Source organism: Sturnira hondurensis, unplaced genomic scaffold, assembly GCF_014824575.4.
Source record: "Sturnira hondurensis isolate 20B ecotype Veracruz unplaced genomic scaffold, ASM1482457v3 Scaffold0005563, whole genome shotgun sequence".
In the NCBI taxonomy this organism is placed as follows: domain Eukaryota; kingdom Metazoa; phylum Chordata; class Mammalia; order Chiroptera; family Phyllostomidae; genus Sturnira; species Sturnira hondurensis.
Genome location: NW_028078194.1, coordinates 1,792,822 through 1,813,847, shown reverse-complemented (window position 1 = coordinate 1,813,847; position 21,026 = coordinate 1,792,822). Strand labels below are relative to the sequence as shown.

General features: G+C 39.3%; 1 protein-coding gene and 1 long non-coding RNA gene across 4 annotated transcripts in view; one reads left to right on the top strand and one right to left on the bottom strand.

Annotated features, from left to right (window-relative positions):
• Positions 1–12,466, top strand: part of PANK1 (pantothenate kinase 1) — a 53,343-nt gene extending 40,877 nt beyond the window's left edge. For all 3 annotated transcript variants that reach the window (XM_037047309.1, XM_037047310.1, XM_037047311.1), the window contains exons 4-7: positions 3,527–3,703; positions 4,194–4,317; positions 8,471–8,596; positions 11,040–12,466. In XM_037047309.1, the coding sequence (XP_036903204.1) occupies positions 3,527–3,703; positions 4,194–4,317; positions 8,471–8,596; positions 11,040–11,099 (487 nt within the window). In that variant the 3' untranslated portion in view covers positions 11,100–12,466. The remainder of the gene's footprint in view (positions 1–3,526; positions 3,704–4,193; positions 4,318–8,470; positions 8,597–11,039) is intronic.
• Positions 353–19,786, bottom strand: LOC118987966 (uncharacterized). Its single transcript, XR_005066690.1, has 3 exons — positions 19,776–19,786; positions 15,826–15,830; positions 353–434 (listed from the first exon to the last, which is right to left on the bottom strand). It is a non-coding gene; the product is annotated as an uncharacterized LOC118987966 (long non-coding RNA).
• Positions 19,787–21,026: the final 1,240 nt, after the last annotated feature.

Sequence of the window (21,026 nt, the reverse complement as noted above, 5' to 3'; positions counted from 1 at the left end):
ACAACTGGAGGTGGGGTACAACTCGCAGCTCAAACCTAGAGGTTAGGGAGCTCCCCTACAACAACTCAAAAATGCTAATCCCTCAACGTCAATAGTGCTGGTGTAGAGAAACCCCGGCTTATACACACACACACCCATTCTTATTAAATCTTCCTTGTGTCCAGAACAAAGGCTTGGTGTGGAAGTTAATTGCCACTGGGCATGCATTTGCTCACTGAGAACACAGCTTGCCCACAGGAGAATCACAACCGACCCCCATGTTCTCATTAGGACTGTCAGGTGCATTAGAAACAAATGAACATTTCAGTCGAGCTGGTTTTACCTTAGAGAGTGATCTTCTGATAGAGGTACAATTTTAGTTGGTAGAGCTCATCCCAATGTAACAACAAACTGAACAGTTTCCACGATTAGATATTTATAATTTAAAGTAAATTCTAATGACCACTAATGACCAGGGCTTTGTGGTCATCAACAAACCCATCTTGGTGTCCAAGCTTAGCTGCAAGCTCCCTGTAACCAGTAGTTTTGGAAATGTGATACAGGAAACTGGATGTGAATAAAGAGCCCTTTCAGGGGTTCCCACTGGCAGGGGAGGGGAAGGAGATGTGAGTTCTGGGCCCCGGGTCCTGCTCACTCAACTAGAGCTGTCCTACCAAAGTTGCTTTCAGATCCACATTAGAAAGCCCCTGACGTAAACTGTTATGGTCAGCAGCATGCGTCATAACAGTGTGTGGAACGTGCTTTGGGAATCACTGGTGTAAGCACAGGGTTTGAGCTTTAAGATTTGCCACTATTGTGAAATCATAGCTTACCGCCAGGTTGTTACGGTTTTATACCCTATTTTCTCATTAAACGTTTTTATTTTAAGAAACCACGTCATTGCAGAATATCAGGTTTCTTTTAAACGTGATTTCTAATGCGTCGCTTCAGTCTTACATGTAATTTTATTACGTCCTAGATTGGGTAGCAACATTTTTTTTCTATTGACACAACTCCAGTTTTACTACAGGAGTCAGTGGAAAAAAACAGGACTTGACAACTGACGTTAGAATGTGTAGTCTGTTAAAAAAGGAATGTAGAAAATTTTTAAACTTTGGAGAAAGTTGCAGTAAGCATTGCCTGGGAATCTATTTTAAGGACACAAGCAGTCAGTAATTGAAGCTTTCTTCCACCTCTCCCCCAGATCCCTCACTATAAGCTTGTTGGGTTTAAAAAAAAAAAGATCACACTGAAGAGCTATTTCTAGAAGTATGCTGAGGGTGTGGCTGTGTGTCTGCTCAAACAAACAGATGCATCTGATCGTGAGCAAGAGAAGCGCTTGATTAAATAATCGAGTTAGCAGGCTGGGGGTGCCAATAACGTGCTGTTCTGCAACTGCGCATTCTTTCCTCTTCTCTGCGGGTGCCAGCTGCGCAAATGCATGCTTGCTTTTCCCACCTGGCTCCCAGTCTTTGTCTGGAGTCACCTGTCATTTCCCGGTCATGCAAAGCACTTGTTCTTTCTCACTCATACCAACACATCAGTTGATGAGTTGCCTTCTTTCTAAGTCAGCCAATATCTTCAGTTGCCTATGTTTGGAGTAGGTTGTTTAGTGCCTTGACTAATGCCAATGTCTGACATTCAAAGGAAGGTTGTATTGATGAAAGATAACGTTAGAAAAAGGAGCAAAACCTGAAAGTACGTGCTTAGAGAAAACAAAACAGATCCAACTGGCAGGCACACACAAGTGTTCCCATTAAAACCCGGTAGCTTTATAGGGTAGACTGAAACCGACCACATAGCATAACCCACCGTGTTAGAAACAAGTGAAGACAAAACATTCTTAGGGAAAATCCGCAGTTTCTACCATGACTGTGTCATCAAGGCAACAGTATCCATGGAGCTCTTCATGTCCTCATGGTACAGAACCTCCAGTTCGGATGGCTGCTACTGCGGGTCCCTAGCTGAAAAGTTTTTTGTGAGAACCCTTATTTTTCATGAAGTATGTATTTTTGTAAGAATCATTAGTTAAGAAGTATTACAGTTTTGTTTTAGATGTGATTTAAAGAACAACAGTGTGATGTAAAGGTACAATCTGGTACCTTCTTCTTAGTGATTATGGACAGTAAATATACTTTACTCTAAATTTTCTTCTTTTAAATTTAAGTTAAAAATCACCTGAATGTCAACTTCAATTTTTCTCTTAGAGTTAGGAGCCAGGAGCCAAACACATCAGGGGTTTTCAGGGCTGACAGCTCTTGGAGCTTCAGAACAAATTGATGTGAGCAATTGGCTCTTCACATTCACCCTCATAGCTTTACTCCGGGTCAGCTTTTCTTTCCCTGAGAGACCTTTGATATTAGTACACAATTGAGTTCCTTCTCAACTACCATAATCAGTTTCTAATTTTGTTCAAAGAGACTTTTAGGGAACTCCCCCCCCCCCAAAACACTCAAAATCTTTTCTTTTTAGATTTTATTTATTTTCAGAGAGAGGGGAAGGGAGGGAGAAAAATACTGACATACAAGAGATACACCGATTGGTTGCCTCTCACGGGCCCCTAACTGGGGTCCTGGCCTGCAGCCCAGGCATGTGCCCTCACTGGGAATTCAACTGGCAACGCTTTGGTTTGCAGCTGGGCACTGAAGCCACTGAACCACATCGGCCAGGGCAACAATCAAAAGCTTTTAAAACAGTTTAACCTTAGAGCCATTTTATGGCCTTTGTTACTTTTTTTGACTCTTGGTGGTAAGTAAAATAGTAATAGTTTTTCCAGAGTCTACTAGAAAAAAATACAATGAGACCAACCAGTGGCTTCCTTTCAGAAATTTCCAGGGAGGTTACATGAGATTGTCACAGCCACAATGAGGTCGGGTGAAAGGTGCCGCTCTTGGGCTGGCTGTTCCCGACTCAGTCCGAGGCCAGCTTTGTCATCAGTTGGGTTCCGTGGACATGAACCGTGCTTCATCTCCACACAGCTCCTCCTCCTGCGTTTTTGTATTCCTGCTACATACATGGAGGGGCAAATGGAGGTTTACAGTTGTTCACGTGGCAAATAGTGCAATAATTAGTAAATAATGAGAATAAACTCTGTGTTTCATATACTTCCAACTGTAAACCTACTTTTGCCCAAATCCTGTATATATATATATCAAATATATGATAGTCATTTCTCTGGTTATTTGCTGCTTTCAGACCCCCTAAATAAGAGTGATCATGATTTGGCCTCATTTCATAGGTGGGGAGACTGAATAGAGCCCATAGGTTAGTGGCTAAGTTGAAGGTCTCACAACAGAAATCAGTGAGAATCTCTCTGGTTTTGCTCTTAAATTCAGGGACAAGTTTTCCTTTGATGTTTCTTTTTCATCTCTGCCCTCTTTTTGATCCAATCTACCCTAAATGTCTTTTGTACCCTAGCACTTTAATTCAAGTGCCTCTTGGCTTTTCCTGATTTTACTCATCGATATTAGTGGTCTTGATGTCACTGGGGACTTGGATGGGCATATCTTTAAGTAAAATTTAAAAATAAACCTTATTGTTCCTTCAGTCTTGGAGGTGGAACATTCCTAGGCCTATGTTGCTTGCTGACTGGTTGTGAGACCTTTGAAGAAGCTCTGGAAATGGCAGCTAAAGGCGACAGCACCAATGTTGATAAGCTGGTGAAGGACATTTACGGAGGAGACTATGAACGATTTGGCCTTCAAGGATCTGCTGTAGCATCCAGGTAGAGACGAAGTAGCTAGGAACAGTAGTGAGTAAACACGAGGCAACCTCTCCACCCTGGCTATTCATGTAGTTATTTTTAAAGATCTTAACCCACCAGGTGCAACTATCTGTGGGATTGGAGCTCTGATTTGATCTCCTGCCCTTTATGAAGCACTGAGATGATTAGCTCTTGATGCTTGTGCTTAAAATAGGGCAGCTTTGAAAGAAGGTTCTGGAAAACTGCAAAAGTTTCCTGTTTCATTCTTGTCCAGATATCTAGAGGCATTAAAGAAATTTCTCCCCATTAATGGCCATGCTATTCTGTTCCTGTTAAGAAAAGAGCAGCCAACCATTCATACTGTAACCCTGTCTGCTTGTAAACCATGGCAGCGAAGTCAGGTCATGTGAGGTGGAACAGTTATTCATACAGCTTTCCACAGCACGGTGGTGGAAGTGTGGGGCCTGCCTGAGGATGATTTTGAACATTCTCGCTAATATTTCCAACATAGCTTTGGCAACATGATGAGTAAGGAAAAGCGAGAGTCCATCAGCAAGGAAGACCTCGCCCGAGCCACACTGGTCACCATCACCAACAACATTGGTTCCATTGCTCGGATGTGTGCGTTGAATGAGGTAAGGCCTTACTTAACCCAGGGAAAGCCACGTGCCATTCTTATTCCTCACCTCTGGGAGTTCATTATTGACCCTTACGAAACTACCACCCTCGGGAAGCCTGCCCTTTGTTGTAGTCACACTTGTAGAACTAGAAGGGGTTGTGGTGGGGGAGGAGGGAGAATACGTATTTTGAGTAGGCCCTGGATAATACCATCCAACCATGGAAGAAACACAATAAAATCGCAGCCCATGCCTTAGCTTCTCTCACCACCATTATTACCGCGTACCTCCTGAAGTGTGAGGAAAAGAAAGCGTTGCGCACCCTTGCAAATATTTGTGTGTGAAGCACTCCACTTATAATATTTGATATTCTCTCTGCTTTCAGCTTCTTTACAGTGTTGCCTTGTGGCATGGAGTTCAAGCAGCATTGTACAGGGCTATCAAAGCACAGAGAGCTTGCTACAGCTCAGGCCGCCAGAGCCCCAGGCAAAGGAAGGGGTAGAGCTGGTCACAGGCAAAGCTTTGGGCAAAGCTTTGAAACACCATCAATTTCCTTTGGGGAAAAAAAAGGGGGAACCCTTTTCTGAAATACAAACCATGTGAAGTGGACCGGCTCTTACCGAGCAGTGTTAGGAAGACGAGAAAGGGGAATTGGGCATGCCACAAGTGATGGGGGGGTATTAAAGAATCGTGGTGGCATCAGTTACCGTTTAATTTTTAACAGAAATATGACATACACACAGAAGAGGGCCCAGACCGTAAGCATTACAGCCTGTGGAGCTGTTACACTCACACCTATTTAGCCACCACTCAGATCAAGACATAGAACGTTACAGGCACTGCAGAAACCCCCGAGTCCTGCCTCGGTGAACAGTGGAGTGTCAAACAGGGTGTGAGGCAGCCTTTGTGACAGGTGGGTGCCAGCCCTGCCTTTGAGCTCTGGGGTTTTACGAGACACACTCTCCTTATTGAATAGAATGTGTCACTGGCCCACTGGTCAGGGCCCCACTTTTTGTAAATCCCCATTTCAGATGGAGATTAAATGTGAAGCTGACACTCGGGTGAAAGAATGTATTCTGGAAACATACCCTTTCAAAGTCCACTTCAGTCACAAGGTTCACTGGAGCAAGAGAATCTATTTTTTTGACATTAATCTTTAAAGAGAGGTTTCCCAAGTAAACACACTAGCCCTAAGACTAACATGCGTGTAGGTGGCTGTACTCACGGACTCTCAAAGGTCAGTTCACATTGCTCTGGGAACTGAGCAATAGATGCCCTTTCCCCTGCTTTCCACAGAGCGTGAGTGAGCCAGCCGGTTTGTCTTTACAGGTATCACAATCACTGGAGAGGGAGGACAAATGATTTTATTTTTAACTTTTGATTTCAAATTCAATACCATTTATTTTATAACCTCAGTGAAAGTGTTTGTTGGAAAGTGTTCTGCAACCATTGGAGTAACTATTTTAGAGATTTCTGTGGAGTTGAGTGAATGGGAGGAATCACTGCCTCGGGTGAAAGACCTGTCAGCCAGGCACCCTGCTGGGGCCAAGCTCCCCGTGGACACACGGGGACTGGCAGCACTGTGCATTCCTGTGACCCGTGATGCAAGGTCTTCAGGCAGGGCTTTGCTCCCCTGGGTCACTGACTGGAGAGTCTTTAGTTTCAACCACGCGCACTAAATCTAAAATATTGTTGCTCTGCTGATTGGAATGTTATGAAATCATTCTCCATCAGTTTTTATTCATACTGTTGAAGAGAGAATGATGCAAACACGTAATACACAGTTCTGAAGACACCAGACGGGTGTAGGGAAGTGAGCCTCCATGTCCACAGCTGGCACTCAGTGTTGACTTCACTGGAGGCAGCCATTGTTTTTAGTTTTTTTGTTTTTACTCTGTATTGTATGCACTAGAGGAAAAACATCCTTTCAAAGGTAGCAAACTCTATATAACATTCTTTTTGTTAAACGTAGTTTTATTGAGATATAGTGATACACCAAGCCATTCACCTTCCACATACTATTCTACACCTTGTTTTGGTTGTTTATCAAACTTTTAGTGTGAAATTGGTGAAAATACGTAAAGGAGAGAAGAGTACAAAGAACCCTCACGTAGCCATCCACTGAGACTCAACAGTTATTGTGACTTTGCCGTACAGGTTTCATTCTTCCTCCTCTCTCTTTTTTGCTAAAATATTAGAAAGCAAGTCCCAGACATTATGAATCAGTCTACCCTACATACTTTAATATACACTTTGGGAAATGTTGCCTCACATTTCTTTACATGATAATACATGGTGAGATTATTCATATACATACATTTAGAATTACCTTATCTTTTTAATGGCCATATAGTATCCTAACTTACAGATAGGCTGTTCTAGATTTGATCATTTTCCCAATGATATTTAGGTTTTTCTAGACCTTGCTCTTGTTTTTTAATTGATTTTATGTATATACACATGTGTGTACCATTTTGCACACATGGAATTATACATATAGGATAAATTCCTGGAAGAGAAGTTGCTGAGGCAAGGACGTGTTGATTGTAATTTTGACAGATAGAGATGGTTCTAATGAATTCCCCACCTACTGAGTATGAGTTTCTCCACATAGGGTGATTAAACCTTTTTATTTTTTTCAATGTCCTAGGGAAGAAATGCTACCTTATTTTCGTTTTAATTTGTATCATTATAACTGGGGCTGAGCATTTTTTTATCTATTTAGTAGCCACAAGCATTTCTCCCTTTGTGCATGTGTGTGAACTGTCAATATTAGTCCTGTTCATGCATTTTCCTACTGAGCCGTTGATCTCTCCTTATTGATTTGTAGGTAAATAATACATCTTATGTTATATGTACTGAAAATACTTTCTGATAATTGCTTTCCGTTGGATTTGTTCTTGGGTCCCTCAGAATAAATGAGCTTGTAAAGTAAATGTATGCCTTTTTGAATGAATTCTGAGTATGACACTGTTTCTATGAAAATAATCCTCCCATGTTTTCTTCTCGTCTCTTTTGTCCCTTCTCTCTCGTTTTTAATTTAACGTTTATACTTTTCACTTCCCTGGGACTTGTTTGAAATAAGGAATGTCCATCAGCTTGTAATGCCACTGCTGTTATTCCTCTGGCTTTCCACCTGAGCAGGACTGGGCTTTTGAGCAAGCCCTGCCTTGGACTCCCTTGTTTGGGGGTAAAAGGTGAAACTCCCCAATTTAATTAAATTCCTCTTGAGTCCAAGTTTCTTACTTTGAGTGTTCTTTGCTACCTCTCAGTCTGGGGGGGGGGTTGTGGCTGCAGTTGTTATTTGTAGATATTTATTAATATAACTCCCTCTACCCATGGAAATTTTTCGTAGTGGTTAATGGGTTAATGAACATGCATTGTTAAAATCTGAGACAGTTTAAAGTTGATGTTCCCAAACTCTATTACTCTTGGGAGACTGAACAGAAAATAATACCGGCTTCTAAGACTCTTCCCCTTGATATGAGTGACCATAGCCCCCGGCTCAGTGAGTGAGTGGTTCGCAGCCTCTGCAGATAGACAGGCCCATCTCAGTGCTGTGTGATGTTCAGAATACAAGACTGTATCTATGCCAACAAAAATACAAATGTATTCTTTGTTACTGTATTTTAACCCATGTATGGACTAATCAGGATATTCCCCCACATATTCTAAAGGTAAAGAATATTGTTTCTTTTTGTTCCCAGTGTTTGGCATAGAGCAAACTGAGCAAATGCATTAGAAAAAACCCATACCATGGCCATTTTATTTATGAGTTGGTTGTAATAATATTTTATAGTCAGAAGTTTGGGGGACTGAAGAAATGCACAAGCCAATTTAGCTGAACTTAAATTCCAGTTCCAATTTTATGGATGAATGTTGGGAGATGAATTTCCTATCAGACTTAAGGCAACCTAATGATCCCTGCAAATAAGCCCAGCGTCAGTCTCTGTCTCCTCCAAACAAGTCTCACCCTCTTCTTCCCCTGCAGTGTACTATAGGGTTTGCTCAATTTCATCTTGGAAATGCTAAAAGTGTTCCATGTGTAATAAAGAAATTCACTCTACAAGGTTCTGGGAGTACAGTGATATATGGAACGTTGGGTCTTTGCTAACTGCCATTTTTTATGCCATGGTTCAATTATGTTCTTTTGTTGTTGTTGTTGTTCCAGAATATTGACAGAGTTGTGTTTGTTGGGAATTTTCTCAGAATCAATATGGTCTCCATGAAGCTACTAGCATATGCCATGGATTTTTGGTCCAAAGGACAGCTAAAAGCTCTGTTTTTGGAACATGAGGTAAGTTGAGCTTGCATGGACTTAGTTGTGCTATGTGGAAGTGTTTTGGTTTATCTAGCATAGGAGGGGGTCTTACTCTGCACTTAGTATGCAGAGGAAAAAGAAGAACAATAGCTGAAATGGAAGCTCTTGTATCCAACAGTCAGGGTCGGTCATTGGTCATTAAAAAGCATCTTTCACCCTGGCTGGTGTAGCTCAGTGGATTGAGCGTGGGCCTGTGAAGCAAAGTGTCGCCAGTTCGGTTCCCAGTTGGGGCACGTGCCTGGGTTGTGGCCAGGTCCCCAGTAGGGGACACATGAGAGGCAGCCATACATTGATATTTCTCTCCCACTCTTTCTCCTTCCCTTTCCCTCTCTCTAAAAATAAATAAATAAAAGATTTAGGGGAAAAAACCATCTTTTTACTCTAATCATGTTATTGTAACACAAATGTGTAAATGTTCATTCACTCACCGTTTTTTTTTTTAATGTCAGACCAAGGCCTGTTTTGGGGCATGAGTTCTGCTTACTGAAACTCTGTAGTTTGTCTTGCTTTTCATAGTTTTTTTCATATTCACCTTTTTTTGATTTCTAGTTTGCTTCTTTAAAGTGGATCAAGAAGTTAGAGATACTTATAAAGCAGTTTGGCTGTAGAACTCTAGGTATCCCCTCAGGGTTTCGAATGTGGCACCTGTCTGAAGAACAAAGCTTGTGACTGCCTTTTTTAATCTTTGTTTTGTTTTGGTTCCTGTTTTGTTAGGATACAGTTGACATCAAAGGACTCATAGCCACAGACAACAGTGTGATGATTGCCAAGGGGAGGAGGCTGTATGGGGACTAAGTGGTAGTGGAAAAAAATACAAGGAAGATTTTTTTTAAAAAGATATAATATTGTAGACGTTTTAGGTATAAAACATAAAGATTTGATATATGTATATATTACAAAATTTTGATGATAGTGAGTTTAGTTATTCATCCCCACACATTGTTACAAAGATAATTTTTCCTTCTGATGAGAATTTTTAAGGTTTACTCTCTTATCTCTTAACAGATTTTAGTATTAATTAACTACCCTTTTCCATCTTTTTCAAGAATTTTACTGGATGTTTATAGAAGTGACCATTTTATACTCTCTTTATTAGTCAAGTTGGTATGTAATGAAATTAGATTATTACACTAACAATTAAATTGTCCTAAGCAAATGTGAGGATAAACACAGCTGACTTTTAGCAAATAAACAGCTCAGTTGGTGAGCATGGAAGCCTTTAGGCTAGTGAGAGGAGCTGTGTGGCCCGATTGACTGGTGTACCTGACCATCTGCCAGCCTGTTTACAGAGGAAGTGGGCAGCACTGGTTAATTCAGAGTCCCTTGCATCGAGTTTACACACTAGTGCACATCAGAGGTTTCTGAGAGCGAGTGAGGGGCACCCCTCTTGCCACCTTTTTTATCCCTACATCCAAATCCAGTGCTGTAGACAACAGCTGTTTATCACAGGAGGTACCTAATCACTTGGCTATATTGCAGCCGAAAAAATGGTGAGAGAACTGGTGTCATCAATTTCAGTTGTAATGAATTACTCCTGTTGCCTATTTCTCATTGCCAGACTGAATTATTTATTTGAAAAGTCGCTGATGGATTTTTGGTTATTTAGAGCTCTCTAAGCCCCTATTTTGTTTTCATTAAAGCATAAAACAATAGGAACTTAAATGCTAAATAGTTAAGGCCCAATGATGCAAATTAATACTAAAGAAAGCCTTTTTTCTTTTCTTTTTTTTTTTTTTAAAGCAAGCTTAGGCATGAAGTGATATAACTTCTTGGGGTTGAGGGGCATGGAGTTCCATAGTTCTCACTCTCCCTCCCCCACGCAGAGCAGATCTGTTTGTATCTGCTTACTTACTGATTTTCCACATAAGATTTTATTTGAAAAAGAAAAAACCGCCTCAGCTTTAAAAAATAATTAAAATGAAAAATGAAAACCACTGTTCTAGTCCAGCTAGTGTTGCCATATTTAGTGATTAAAAATATGGGATATACTTATTTTATCTGGCATTTATCTACCTTTCATCTGGCAACCCTAAGTCCGGATTCTCTTGGACTATTGAGCCGAGCTTGTTGCCTGTGTTGGTGGCCAGAGCTGTTTCACGCCTGGGACACATACAAGAAATAAATCATTATAATACAATACATGGCACTTCTGGGGCACTCGCTGTTTGCCATTTTTGAAGCACTTAACTCTCTGTTTGCCATTTTTGAAGCACTTAACATCAGTTAACTTATTTATTGTGTATAAAACCCATATTCAATAAATCGCATTATTATTATGCCACTGTGTTTCATGGCAGAGTAAAGTTTTTAAATTTTTCTCAGCTACACCATTAGGGACAGCGTTCCGAGAGTTCTAAAAACTGTGGGTATTCTGCTCAGTTCAGGGACAGTTAACACGGTTTTCCCATTGTTTTTGTAGGGTTACTTTGGAGCTGTTGGGGCACTATTGGAACTGTTCAAAATGACTGACGACCAGTAGAGATGAGCCACAGATGGGCCAGAGACCCGAGAAGGTCTCCACCACTGCTGGAGAAGGTGGAAGCCGCTGTGGGACGGAAGCCAAGCCATTCACGGCAGATGCACCTGCTAGATTTGTAAATAACCCAAAATCCTTCTAGCTGATCTTTTACTCTTGAGTTTTGAGCTGATGATTCAAAATGGGAAATCCAAGAGTTTTTTTCTGTATACTGTATTTTTAAGAAAAAACAACATTTTGTGCAGCGTGGCCAAACCTACCAATTTTATGCATTAACTTTGCAAAGTTGTATGATGTTTAAGGAGGACCGGAAAATTTAAGTGCTGTTTATACTTCTTCTGGGGTTTACTGATCAGTGTGGTAATTTTAAATTCGTTTAGTAATTACTCTAGGAGATTTTACCTTTACTTATATTTTTCATGACGTTTCATGATTTGCTGTTGGTTTCAGATGAAACTACAAATCTAGCATGTTTTACTGTGAACACTATTTTGTTTGTTTGTGTATCTTTTATTGTCTTGTTTTTTTCTGTTTGAATGTCTTACGGAAAAAGAGTCTTCCCCTGTTCCTGGACTCAGACCACTCCCCTTCGCCGCCATGCCTTCCTTTACTGTAGTCATTCAGATTAATCAAGGTGCTGTCCAACTCAATACGAAGTTAACCGTGAGACCTAAAGCTCTCAAAAGTGCCCTCGAAGGGGAAACTCTGAAAGTGTTCATGAATTTAAGGAGTCTGGCAAAAGTTGAAAATTATATGCAGTTTTGTCATATCCCTCATGAATACGCCCTATGATGAAGTGTCCTCATCCACGCACAGCATATGAGGGGCAGCAAACCCTCGTGCGAGACATTGGCATTCACAGAACATGGTCTCCCGGGAGATTAACTGCTCCCATTGGGAGATTGAGGGGAAGTCGTGGATCGAGGTGTCAGGTAGTAACATCTTTTTGTTTTGTACATGTATATGCTTAGGAGCTTTGTAACAAGACATCTTAAATAATAATAAAGTTTTTTCATTTCAGATATTTTAAACTAAAAATGGGGTTTCAATCCTAGTTGCTAAAATTTAAAAAAAATTATGATGCTGATAACTATTTTTTCTTTTTAAAAGACATCATTGGGACTGATGGGTAACTTTCAAATGTGAATCTTAGATGGACATTGAAACACAGGCTACCTAACAATTAAGAGCTAATTAATAGTGCGAATCGAGTGTCTTGCTGAAAGGGATTTTGCGAGGGCATTGCTCCATGAGGAAGCTTTCCTTCTCTGCCTTCTGAGCACCCCTTTAGTTTCCATATCAAGTCTCAAAGTTGATGTTAATTGAAGTATTCACTTGTCTGGTTGAAATAAAGCCTGTTTCTGTTGTGATTTTTTCAGTGTATATGTTATTTTCATTTCCTAATCTCCGTGTTCCCATTTCGTGCTTTTGTTGCATGAAATGATCGTGTGTCGCCATGTTTGCTACTATGCATTTCGTAGATAGAAGCCGTCCGTGAGTACAGCAAAGTCCGAAACACTGTGTCTTCAATTGACGCTGTAGCTCTATGCAGGAATTTTTAAAATAGTTTTCTTATTCTTCTCTAATGAACTCCTCATTCCTAAAATCTTGCTACTATATTGGGTAACTCCAAAAGAGTTTCAGAATTTGTTCATCACAAGTATATTTTGTCAACTTCCACCAGGCTTTAAAAAATGCAAACAACTAAGGTGTTCTTAAAAAAAGGCAGGTGTAGAAATCCATGTATTTTCTATGATAGTGCCTTTTTAAATTGCTCTTTTCTACCATTCCTACTCTCACCTGCCAGGGAATAGCACGCCTTGGTTCATGGTTCTGCAAAAGAAATCAGGGCAGGTTGGTGTGACTAAATAATTTTGTTAATTATCTGGACCCACTTGATCTGCCATTAGCAATGTTTAAAACATTGGTTGAGCTAAGGAAGTAAATTATTCTGTTAAAACAAATATTAGTTCAATGTTGCCTACACAGAGCCAGTCCCTTTGCCAGTACAATGAGGGACTTGTAGCCTGGGGATTTTTGCATTTACTTGAATTACAGAAACTTTCGTTTGTCTCAGTGTCATGAGGAAACTTGGGAGGAAGGATGAATTTGTATCTTGACCCGCATGACATCAGGAATGTCAGGTGGTCCTGAACACGGCTTCTGTTTGCGAGTCAGCTTCGGTCTAGGTCCAGCTCAGCCACTGACCAGCTGTCCAAACAAGTTGCTAGCCCTCTCACTGAGCCCTAGTTTCCTTACTCATAAAATGGGGCAAATAGTAGTTTTCGCCTCCATATTTCAAGAGATTCAGCCTGGCTAGTATAGCTCAGTGGATTGAGTGTGGACCTGGGAACCTAAAGGTCGCTGGTTCGATTTCCAATCAGAGCACATGCCTGGGCTGGGGGCCAGGTCCCTGGTGGGGGGCATGCAAGAGGCAACCCCACATTGATGTTTCTCTCCCTCACTTTCTCCCTCCCTTCCCCCTCAGTCTAAAGATAAATAAGTAAAATCTTAAAAAAAAAAAGAGAGATTAGCACAAGGCTGACACATAATAAATGTTCCATTAATGTTAGCTATGCTGAAAAGAAAATAGAAGTTTTAACTCACACATTAAATCAGTGATTTTTAGCCTTCTGGAATGTGGAAAACTTTTTTTTTTAAGACCGTATTTGTGTATTGTTAGAGAGAGGAGAAAGAGAGGGAGAGAAACATCAGTGTGTGGTTGCCTCTCACATACCTCCTACTGGGGACCTGGCCCACAACCCAGGCATGTGTCCTGACTGGGAATTGAACCGGCGACCCTTTGCTTTGCAGGCCAGCAGCACTCAATCCACTGAGCCACACCAGCCAGGACTTGGAATGTGGGGAACTTATTTTAGAGGTTCTTCACAGATCTCCATGTGCTAGTTAGTACATATCTCTAGCCTTCAGCCCCAATTCCAAATCCCAAACTCTTCAAGTTTATCTTGATAACTCAGTTGACAGAAAAAGTTACTGGAGCATTAATGATCACACTTTGTAGGACTCTTCACACATTTTGTTTTAAAGCTATTTGTGTATTTGATGACACGGTACTGCCCCAAACACTGCTAGGGGTGTTGAGTAGTGAACAATTCTGAATTTCGAAGTTCACTTGGTCCCAAGATTTTCCAATAAACAGATTGTGGAAATATAACAGTATTCTTCAGTTTATGTATTCAGAGTGCCTTTGGTGGGAACTGGGGTTACAGGTAATTTATACTTGACATCATTCAGTCACAAGGAGTATTAAGTTACTTTGTGCGAGGAAGGGACTGAGGAGACTAAGATGCAGCCCCTGCTGTCCAGCAAGGGGAGGGCAGAAGTCCTAAGCCAATGCAGTAATAAAGTGCCTCAGGTGTCATTCATTCATTCATTCATCCATACATTCATTCACAAATATTTACAGTAGTGAACAAAACAAAGACCAGTCCTTACAGAGGTTACATTCCTAGAAGGGAAGACAGATGCATTAGTAATTATATAATAGAATATTAGATCACTGCCCCAAAGAGAAAGGTAAGGTAAGGGGCTAAAGGTGGAGGGTAATGATGTTTAGACAATGAGGAGAGAAACTGCTTTGGTTAGAGCGATCAAAGACAGCATCTCTCAGAGGTGACGTTTGAGTAGATTTGAATGGAGTAGGGAACACACCATATAAACACCTGGCAGAAAATATTTCATTTCTGGCGAAAAAAGACGGAGGTTTGGAGGGACTGCAAGCAGGCCGGCATGCCTGGACCAAACAGTGGGGAGAGTGGTGAGAAATGCAGTTTTAGGCATCGCCATGGAGGAGGTCCTACACCAAGTCCATAAGTGAGGGTGGAAGGCTGCCCTTGAACCAGGGATTCATTACTTCTGGAGGCGGGGACTAGAAAAGTTTTCAGAGTCTTAACCAACATGTAGAGAATGCGGAGTGGCCCAGGGGGAGGGAGGCTTCCCAGGCAAAGAGCGGGACGAGAGAAGCATTGCGTGAACAAACAGCCTAGCTTATTCAGGAAACTGGACACTGTTTGTATCCACTGAAGCCTAGTTAGAGAGCGAGAAACCGGATCTGAGAGAGAGGAAACCAAACAGATTATGGAAGGTCTCATGTCTCATATTCCGTGATGAAGATTTTGGTGTTTTATGTAGTCATTGTGGAGCCATCAAAGAGTTTCAGGTAAAGTGAAACTAGAATTAATCTGGTCCCAAAGTGATACTCGAGCAAAGCGTCCTATTGAGGTCAATGTAGTAAACCAGTGACTGCGCTTTTGAATACGTAGCTCCACCCACCCCGTTATCATGTTTTACTTTATTTCCTCTGTTGTGCCAAATCTGCTTCGTGGACCACGTTTCTTTGTAACTAAGATGGTTACATAAACTTGAGAATTTTCGCACAGGACAAAGGCTAGTAAAAGCTACAAGTCTACTACCATGATTCTGTCCAGTGTGTAGGAAGGTTTCAACACCAGTGAGCACCATAAACTACATTACTTGGGGGATTGTTTGGAGAGAAGGCATTTTTCCTTCTGGTGATCAGAAGACCTCAGGTTTGTGAGGAAGATTTAATTAACGCACATTTTTAACTGGGTCTCTCTGGTGCTCATTCATCCACCCTTTATGTATTTAATTTTGATGATATGCCTATGAGTTGGGAGGCATTGGGTAACATTTAGGATCCATTTAGTTGTGAATAAGACAGCAAGTTCCCTGCTTTCATTGGGGTGACATTCTCTTCAGGAAGTTAAGACTTTGAAGTACACAAACCTGTAAATAGACACCAAAATAAAAAATAGCGGTTGAAGCCCTAAAGGACAAACAGATGACATGATAGAGAGGAAGAAGGACTTTTCTTAGATGGGCATGTGATACAAATAGGAGCAAGTTACAGCTTTGGCTTTTGAAAAATGACAGTCAGGTTCATCTTGGTTTCATTTTCACCTTAAAGAAATTTTTGGGAAAACAGTTTGGTAACTAACTTCTTTTTATTTTACTTAGAATATTTAATTTAGTTTGCATATGCATTTAAAATTATATATTACATGACATATATTGATCTAATAGTGCATTTTTACTACTCATTTTATGAAACAATATTATTCGAACCATTCACTTGAAACTTCCTCGTCAATGTCTTTGTCACGATCAGTCATTTAGTAGTTTCTGGAGCGCACTAACCTTGACACGCAGCACTTTTGCATCCGTGTGTGATAATTGGCACTGGATTCTTTTTAACCAGGCCATAGGCACCTACTCCTATAATGAGCTCTGTTACTTGTTTCATTTTCCAAAAGGTGTGTATTGGTGATGCCACCGTGTAACCATTTATGTGGAGCCTTTTTTAAAAGGCTAGTTTACAAGTACTTATCACTAGCAATACAAAAATAAAAGAAAATTTGTATTAAAATGCTTGGCCTCTTTTTCTACTCACTCTATAAAGTAAACACTAAACATTCCACTAAATAAGCAATTAGAATTAATTGATGTTCCAGTGAGGGTCACCAAACAATTCTCAACTGGTCCTCAATGAAAATTCATCTTTTTTTAAATGTTAAGTATTTTTTAAAAATTCAGCAACTTTTATATGCCACATAATCTATAAAGTCAAATAGTTCCACAAGACTGTAAAAAATAGCAGTATCCATGTTCTGTTTTCTTCTTTAATTTCATCATTTTGAACACAGCAGCTTCCCAGAAAAGGGTAAGGTGGGGAGGGAAAATTTTTTTGAGACTTGCATGTCTAAAAACTTCTAAAAATATTTTCATTCCACCCTCATACCCAATGAATAGTTTAACAAGGTATATAATTTTAGAATAGATATTATTTTTCTTCGGGATTCTGAAGGCATAGTTTTATTATCGCCAAGCTTCCCATGGTGTGAGGAAGCTGATATGATGCTGGCTCCTGATCTTTGTATGTGAGTGCTATTTTCCCTCCCTTTTCCTGGAAGCTTTTAGATGCTTTCAACTTCCCGTTTCAGCTCCAACATGTATTTTCAACACTACACCCTGTCAGCAGCTGTGTGAAATGTCAATCAGTCCAGGACTCTCTATCTTCACATTTTATACTGTGGCGGTTCCTGCCAAAATGTCCTTCCAAACCGTCTGAGTATATACACTATAAATGTTAATAGTGCCTATTTTCCTACCTACTCATCCAAACTAGGTATTATCAATTCTTTTATCTTTGCCAATCTTATAGGTGAAAAAAATACCTTATTTTAATATACATAAAAAAGTCTCTAAGATCTTCCTATTCCTGAAATTTGGTTCTAATGTTGGCCATTAAAAGGAATTTATTAGTTCAAAAGAGAAGCTATCTTGCAGTCTTTGGGAAGGTAACGCAGTTGAAAAGGTTAGCAGAAGCTGTGTAATCTGTGGTCGAGGCCTGACTCTCAGTTTATCTGTGTGACCCTGGGTTGAGTTTCCTAATCTCTGAAGCCCTCAGTTAGCTCATCTGTAAAATGGGGAGAAAATCAATTCCTCATGTGATCATGAACATTTAAGTGATAAGGTAAAGAGCTGAGAACCGCCTGGTGCTTAGTAAGAGTTGGCGATAGACAACCCCAGAGGGGCGCGCCATTCACGCTGCCTCCGCCTCTGCCTCCAGGAGTTACACTTGCAACCTGCATATTGTCTTTTGCAAATGCTGATTGGCTTTTTCCTGCATGATTAATTATTTTCTTTTTATGTAAGATCTGTAGTTATAAAATGTGTTAAGTACATTTAATTTTCAAAATGTCCCATGTATTAGCAGTTTTTTTCTGATTAGTATCATTATGAACTAGGAAAACAGGTAGTATTAGTTCTAAAAACTATTTCTATAGTTGACAAAAGCAAGACAGACAAAGCCAAAACAACTTGTCTAGGTTAAGAGTGTGTAGCTAGCAGGTGATGGATAAAAATTTAGGTATTAAAAGTTAAGAAGTGCCAAAGTGTCATTTTATTCCAGGTGAACTAACTTGGTATAATACATGAACACTTACTTTAATAAGTAAATACGGGTGAATTATAATTAAGTTATCAGCACTTTCATAGATGAACATACTTCATTCCTAAAATGTCTAATGGTTTTGAAAACTATGCAAAACAGTTAAAATATTTTTCTTATAAATGTATTGGAGTTAATATCAGTAGTACATCCATTCTGCAAAGTAATAAACTAAGCTTCCATTATATTTGTATTATGAAAAAGGCAAATTAACCTAATCTGTACTGTTGTTTAATAACAAGGATTGATCCTTAAAAAATCTCAAGAGTCTCTTATAAAACTTTCTGAAAATTACCTATAAGAATTGAGGTAAGAATGTATCAGCAAATCTGGGGGGACTATATTTTTAAATCTAGAGAACAATCACATAGTTCTAAATTATATAAAGCAAAAATGAAGAGAATTGAAATGAGAAATAGAAAACTCAACAACAGCTGGCGATTGCAACACACTGTTTTCCATAGACATAGCATATCAACCAGGAAATATAAGATGTGAAGAACGGTATAAAGCAACTAGACCAAACAGACATCTATAGAGCACTTCACCCAGCAGCAGCAGAATGTGTCTTTGCAAATGCATGTGGAATATTCTCCAGGGAAGAAAATATACTAGGCCATAAAAAAGCCTCAATGAGTTTAAAAGAATTGAAACCAGACAAGTTATGTTCTCTGTTGACAATGGAATTAAGTTGGATAACAATAACAAAAGAAATTTGGGAAACTGACAATTAGGTACAAATTAAACAATACACTCCTAAATAATCAGTGTGTCAAAGAGGAAATTGTAAAGAAAATCAGAAAATACTTTGAAATTAATGACAATGACAATACAACATGCTAACACTATTGGATGCAGCTAAAGCAGTACTTAATAGGAAAATTTATAGCTGTAAATACTATTTGGCCATAAAAAGGAATGAAGTTCTGATACCTATTACAACATGGATGACCCTTGAAAATATTGTGCTAAGGGAAAGAAGCCAGTCACAAAAAAACACATATTGTATGTTCCATTTACATAAAATATCCAGATTAGGCACATCCACAGAGACAGAAAATAGATTAGCAGTTTTCTAGGGCTGGGGATTTGGAGAAATGAAGAGTTACTGCTAATAGGTATGAGGTTCATTTTGGGGGTATAAAAATGTTCTAAAAGTAACTGAGATGATGGTTGTACAACTCAGTTAGAAATGATTGAAATATATACTTTAAGTGAATGGTATGCAAATTATATTTTAATAAAGCTGATTTTCAAAAGCAAGTTAATTTGAAGATCAAAAAAATTCTTTGAACATAGTGCAAAAGTGAAATTATGTTAATTGGATTTTTTATAAACCAAATGTATCATTTTTTAATTTTGTAAAATGTTGTACTTGTTGTTTTTTATTTTTTTCCATCTTCTTTTCTTGTTCTTTCCTTAAATAATCACATTATTAGACACAACCACCAAGTACCTTTAGTCAATTTGTGTGGTCCAAAATTAATGTGGGTATAGTAGGACCACTGTGATCTAAATGACAGCCCAGTTGTCTAAGTCCTCCTTTGTTTAACAAATGGATCTCTTTTTTATTTTTTTTCAGTTATAGTTTATGAGGAATTTAAAATTGTCTCTTAGGTTATAAAGTGATTAGAAAAAAAATAGACTATTTAAATATGATGCTTCTTTCTTCTCTTCCTCCCCTTCACTCAATTCATGACATTTTCTGCTGTTTTAACCAGGTCTGGCATCTGAAGAATTTATACCACTTGGCTGCTATGACATTGCTCAGAGAACCTTAATGAATTATGTCTATTTTAGCATGTTCCATTTGTGAGGCTGGTGGTCCATGTCTTTTTGCGTGTCTTTAAGAGACACTTAAATTTAAAGTAATTTTTTTTCCATTAACTGCTCAAGTGTATTTACCCTGACAAAGTGATTTTTTTCATAGTATGTTCTCAGCCTATGTTTTCTAGCGTTTATGTGGCGTGTGACTGTTCATTCATGCCTATGTGCTGTGTTAGGGAGGAGAGAGACCACAAGCTAATTCCTGCAAGTAATGGATCTAGACAATGTCTGTGAAAACCCTAATTTAGGCAGAGTATATTTTTAAATTTAATACTTGAATCATTTGTCAAATGTCACTTTTCGTTAAATATAGGCTAAGAATGTTTTTATATTAAGCCCCATAATTCTGTGGGTTGACACTAGGCAAGTTAAATGCGATTGAGTTTTAGAGCATTCTCCTTTGGGGTTTGATTACTATTTATATTGGATTCACAAATTTTAAAAGCAGTCTCTCTTGTTTGTTCATGCGCCAGCATCAACACAGTTTATTGAGTAGTTATGCAATGCTTACACAAGCAAAATGAGATGGAAAAGGGGGACAATTATCTGTGGATCCTACCCACGCAGCTTTTGGCAAATGTGGAGAAAATGGTTTGGCTGTCCAGAACAACTGAGTTTTGTTAGCTACACCCTGAACATTTAGTTAATTGCACAGTTCTTCCCATTCTTTAGCCTGTGTTTCTACAGGTCACGTCTGACCTCAGCTGTCAGTGGCTGTCATGGCTGTGGTCATTAATTTACCATGAGGACCCTCTCAGCAAAACCAAGGTATCAGGATCCCTGTCCATTATAAAACTTGGTCTCAGAGAACCTTAAGGATCATTTCATCTGTCTTAGTGGCCACAGGGAAGAACATTACCAAGATATAACCTCACTTGGATGTAAGAAATTAATCTTTAAAAAGTGTACATGGCATTAAGATTTGTTTTAAAAATAAATCACCCCAGCTACTGTGACTAGTTTTTGGATACCAAGCAAATTCTAAATACTGGCAAGCAAATATTAAGATGCAGAGGTTTATCAACTCATTATATAATATTAATTATTGATGAGTTAATACTCATATTGTAATGTCAGCTACAAAAGAGACTTCGACTCTTTTGTAACTCCAT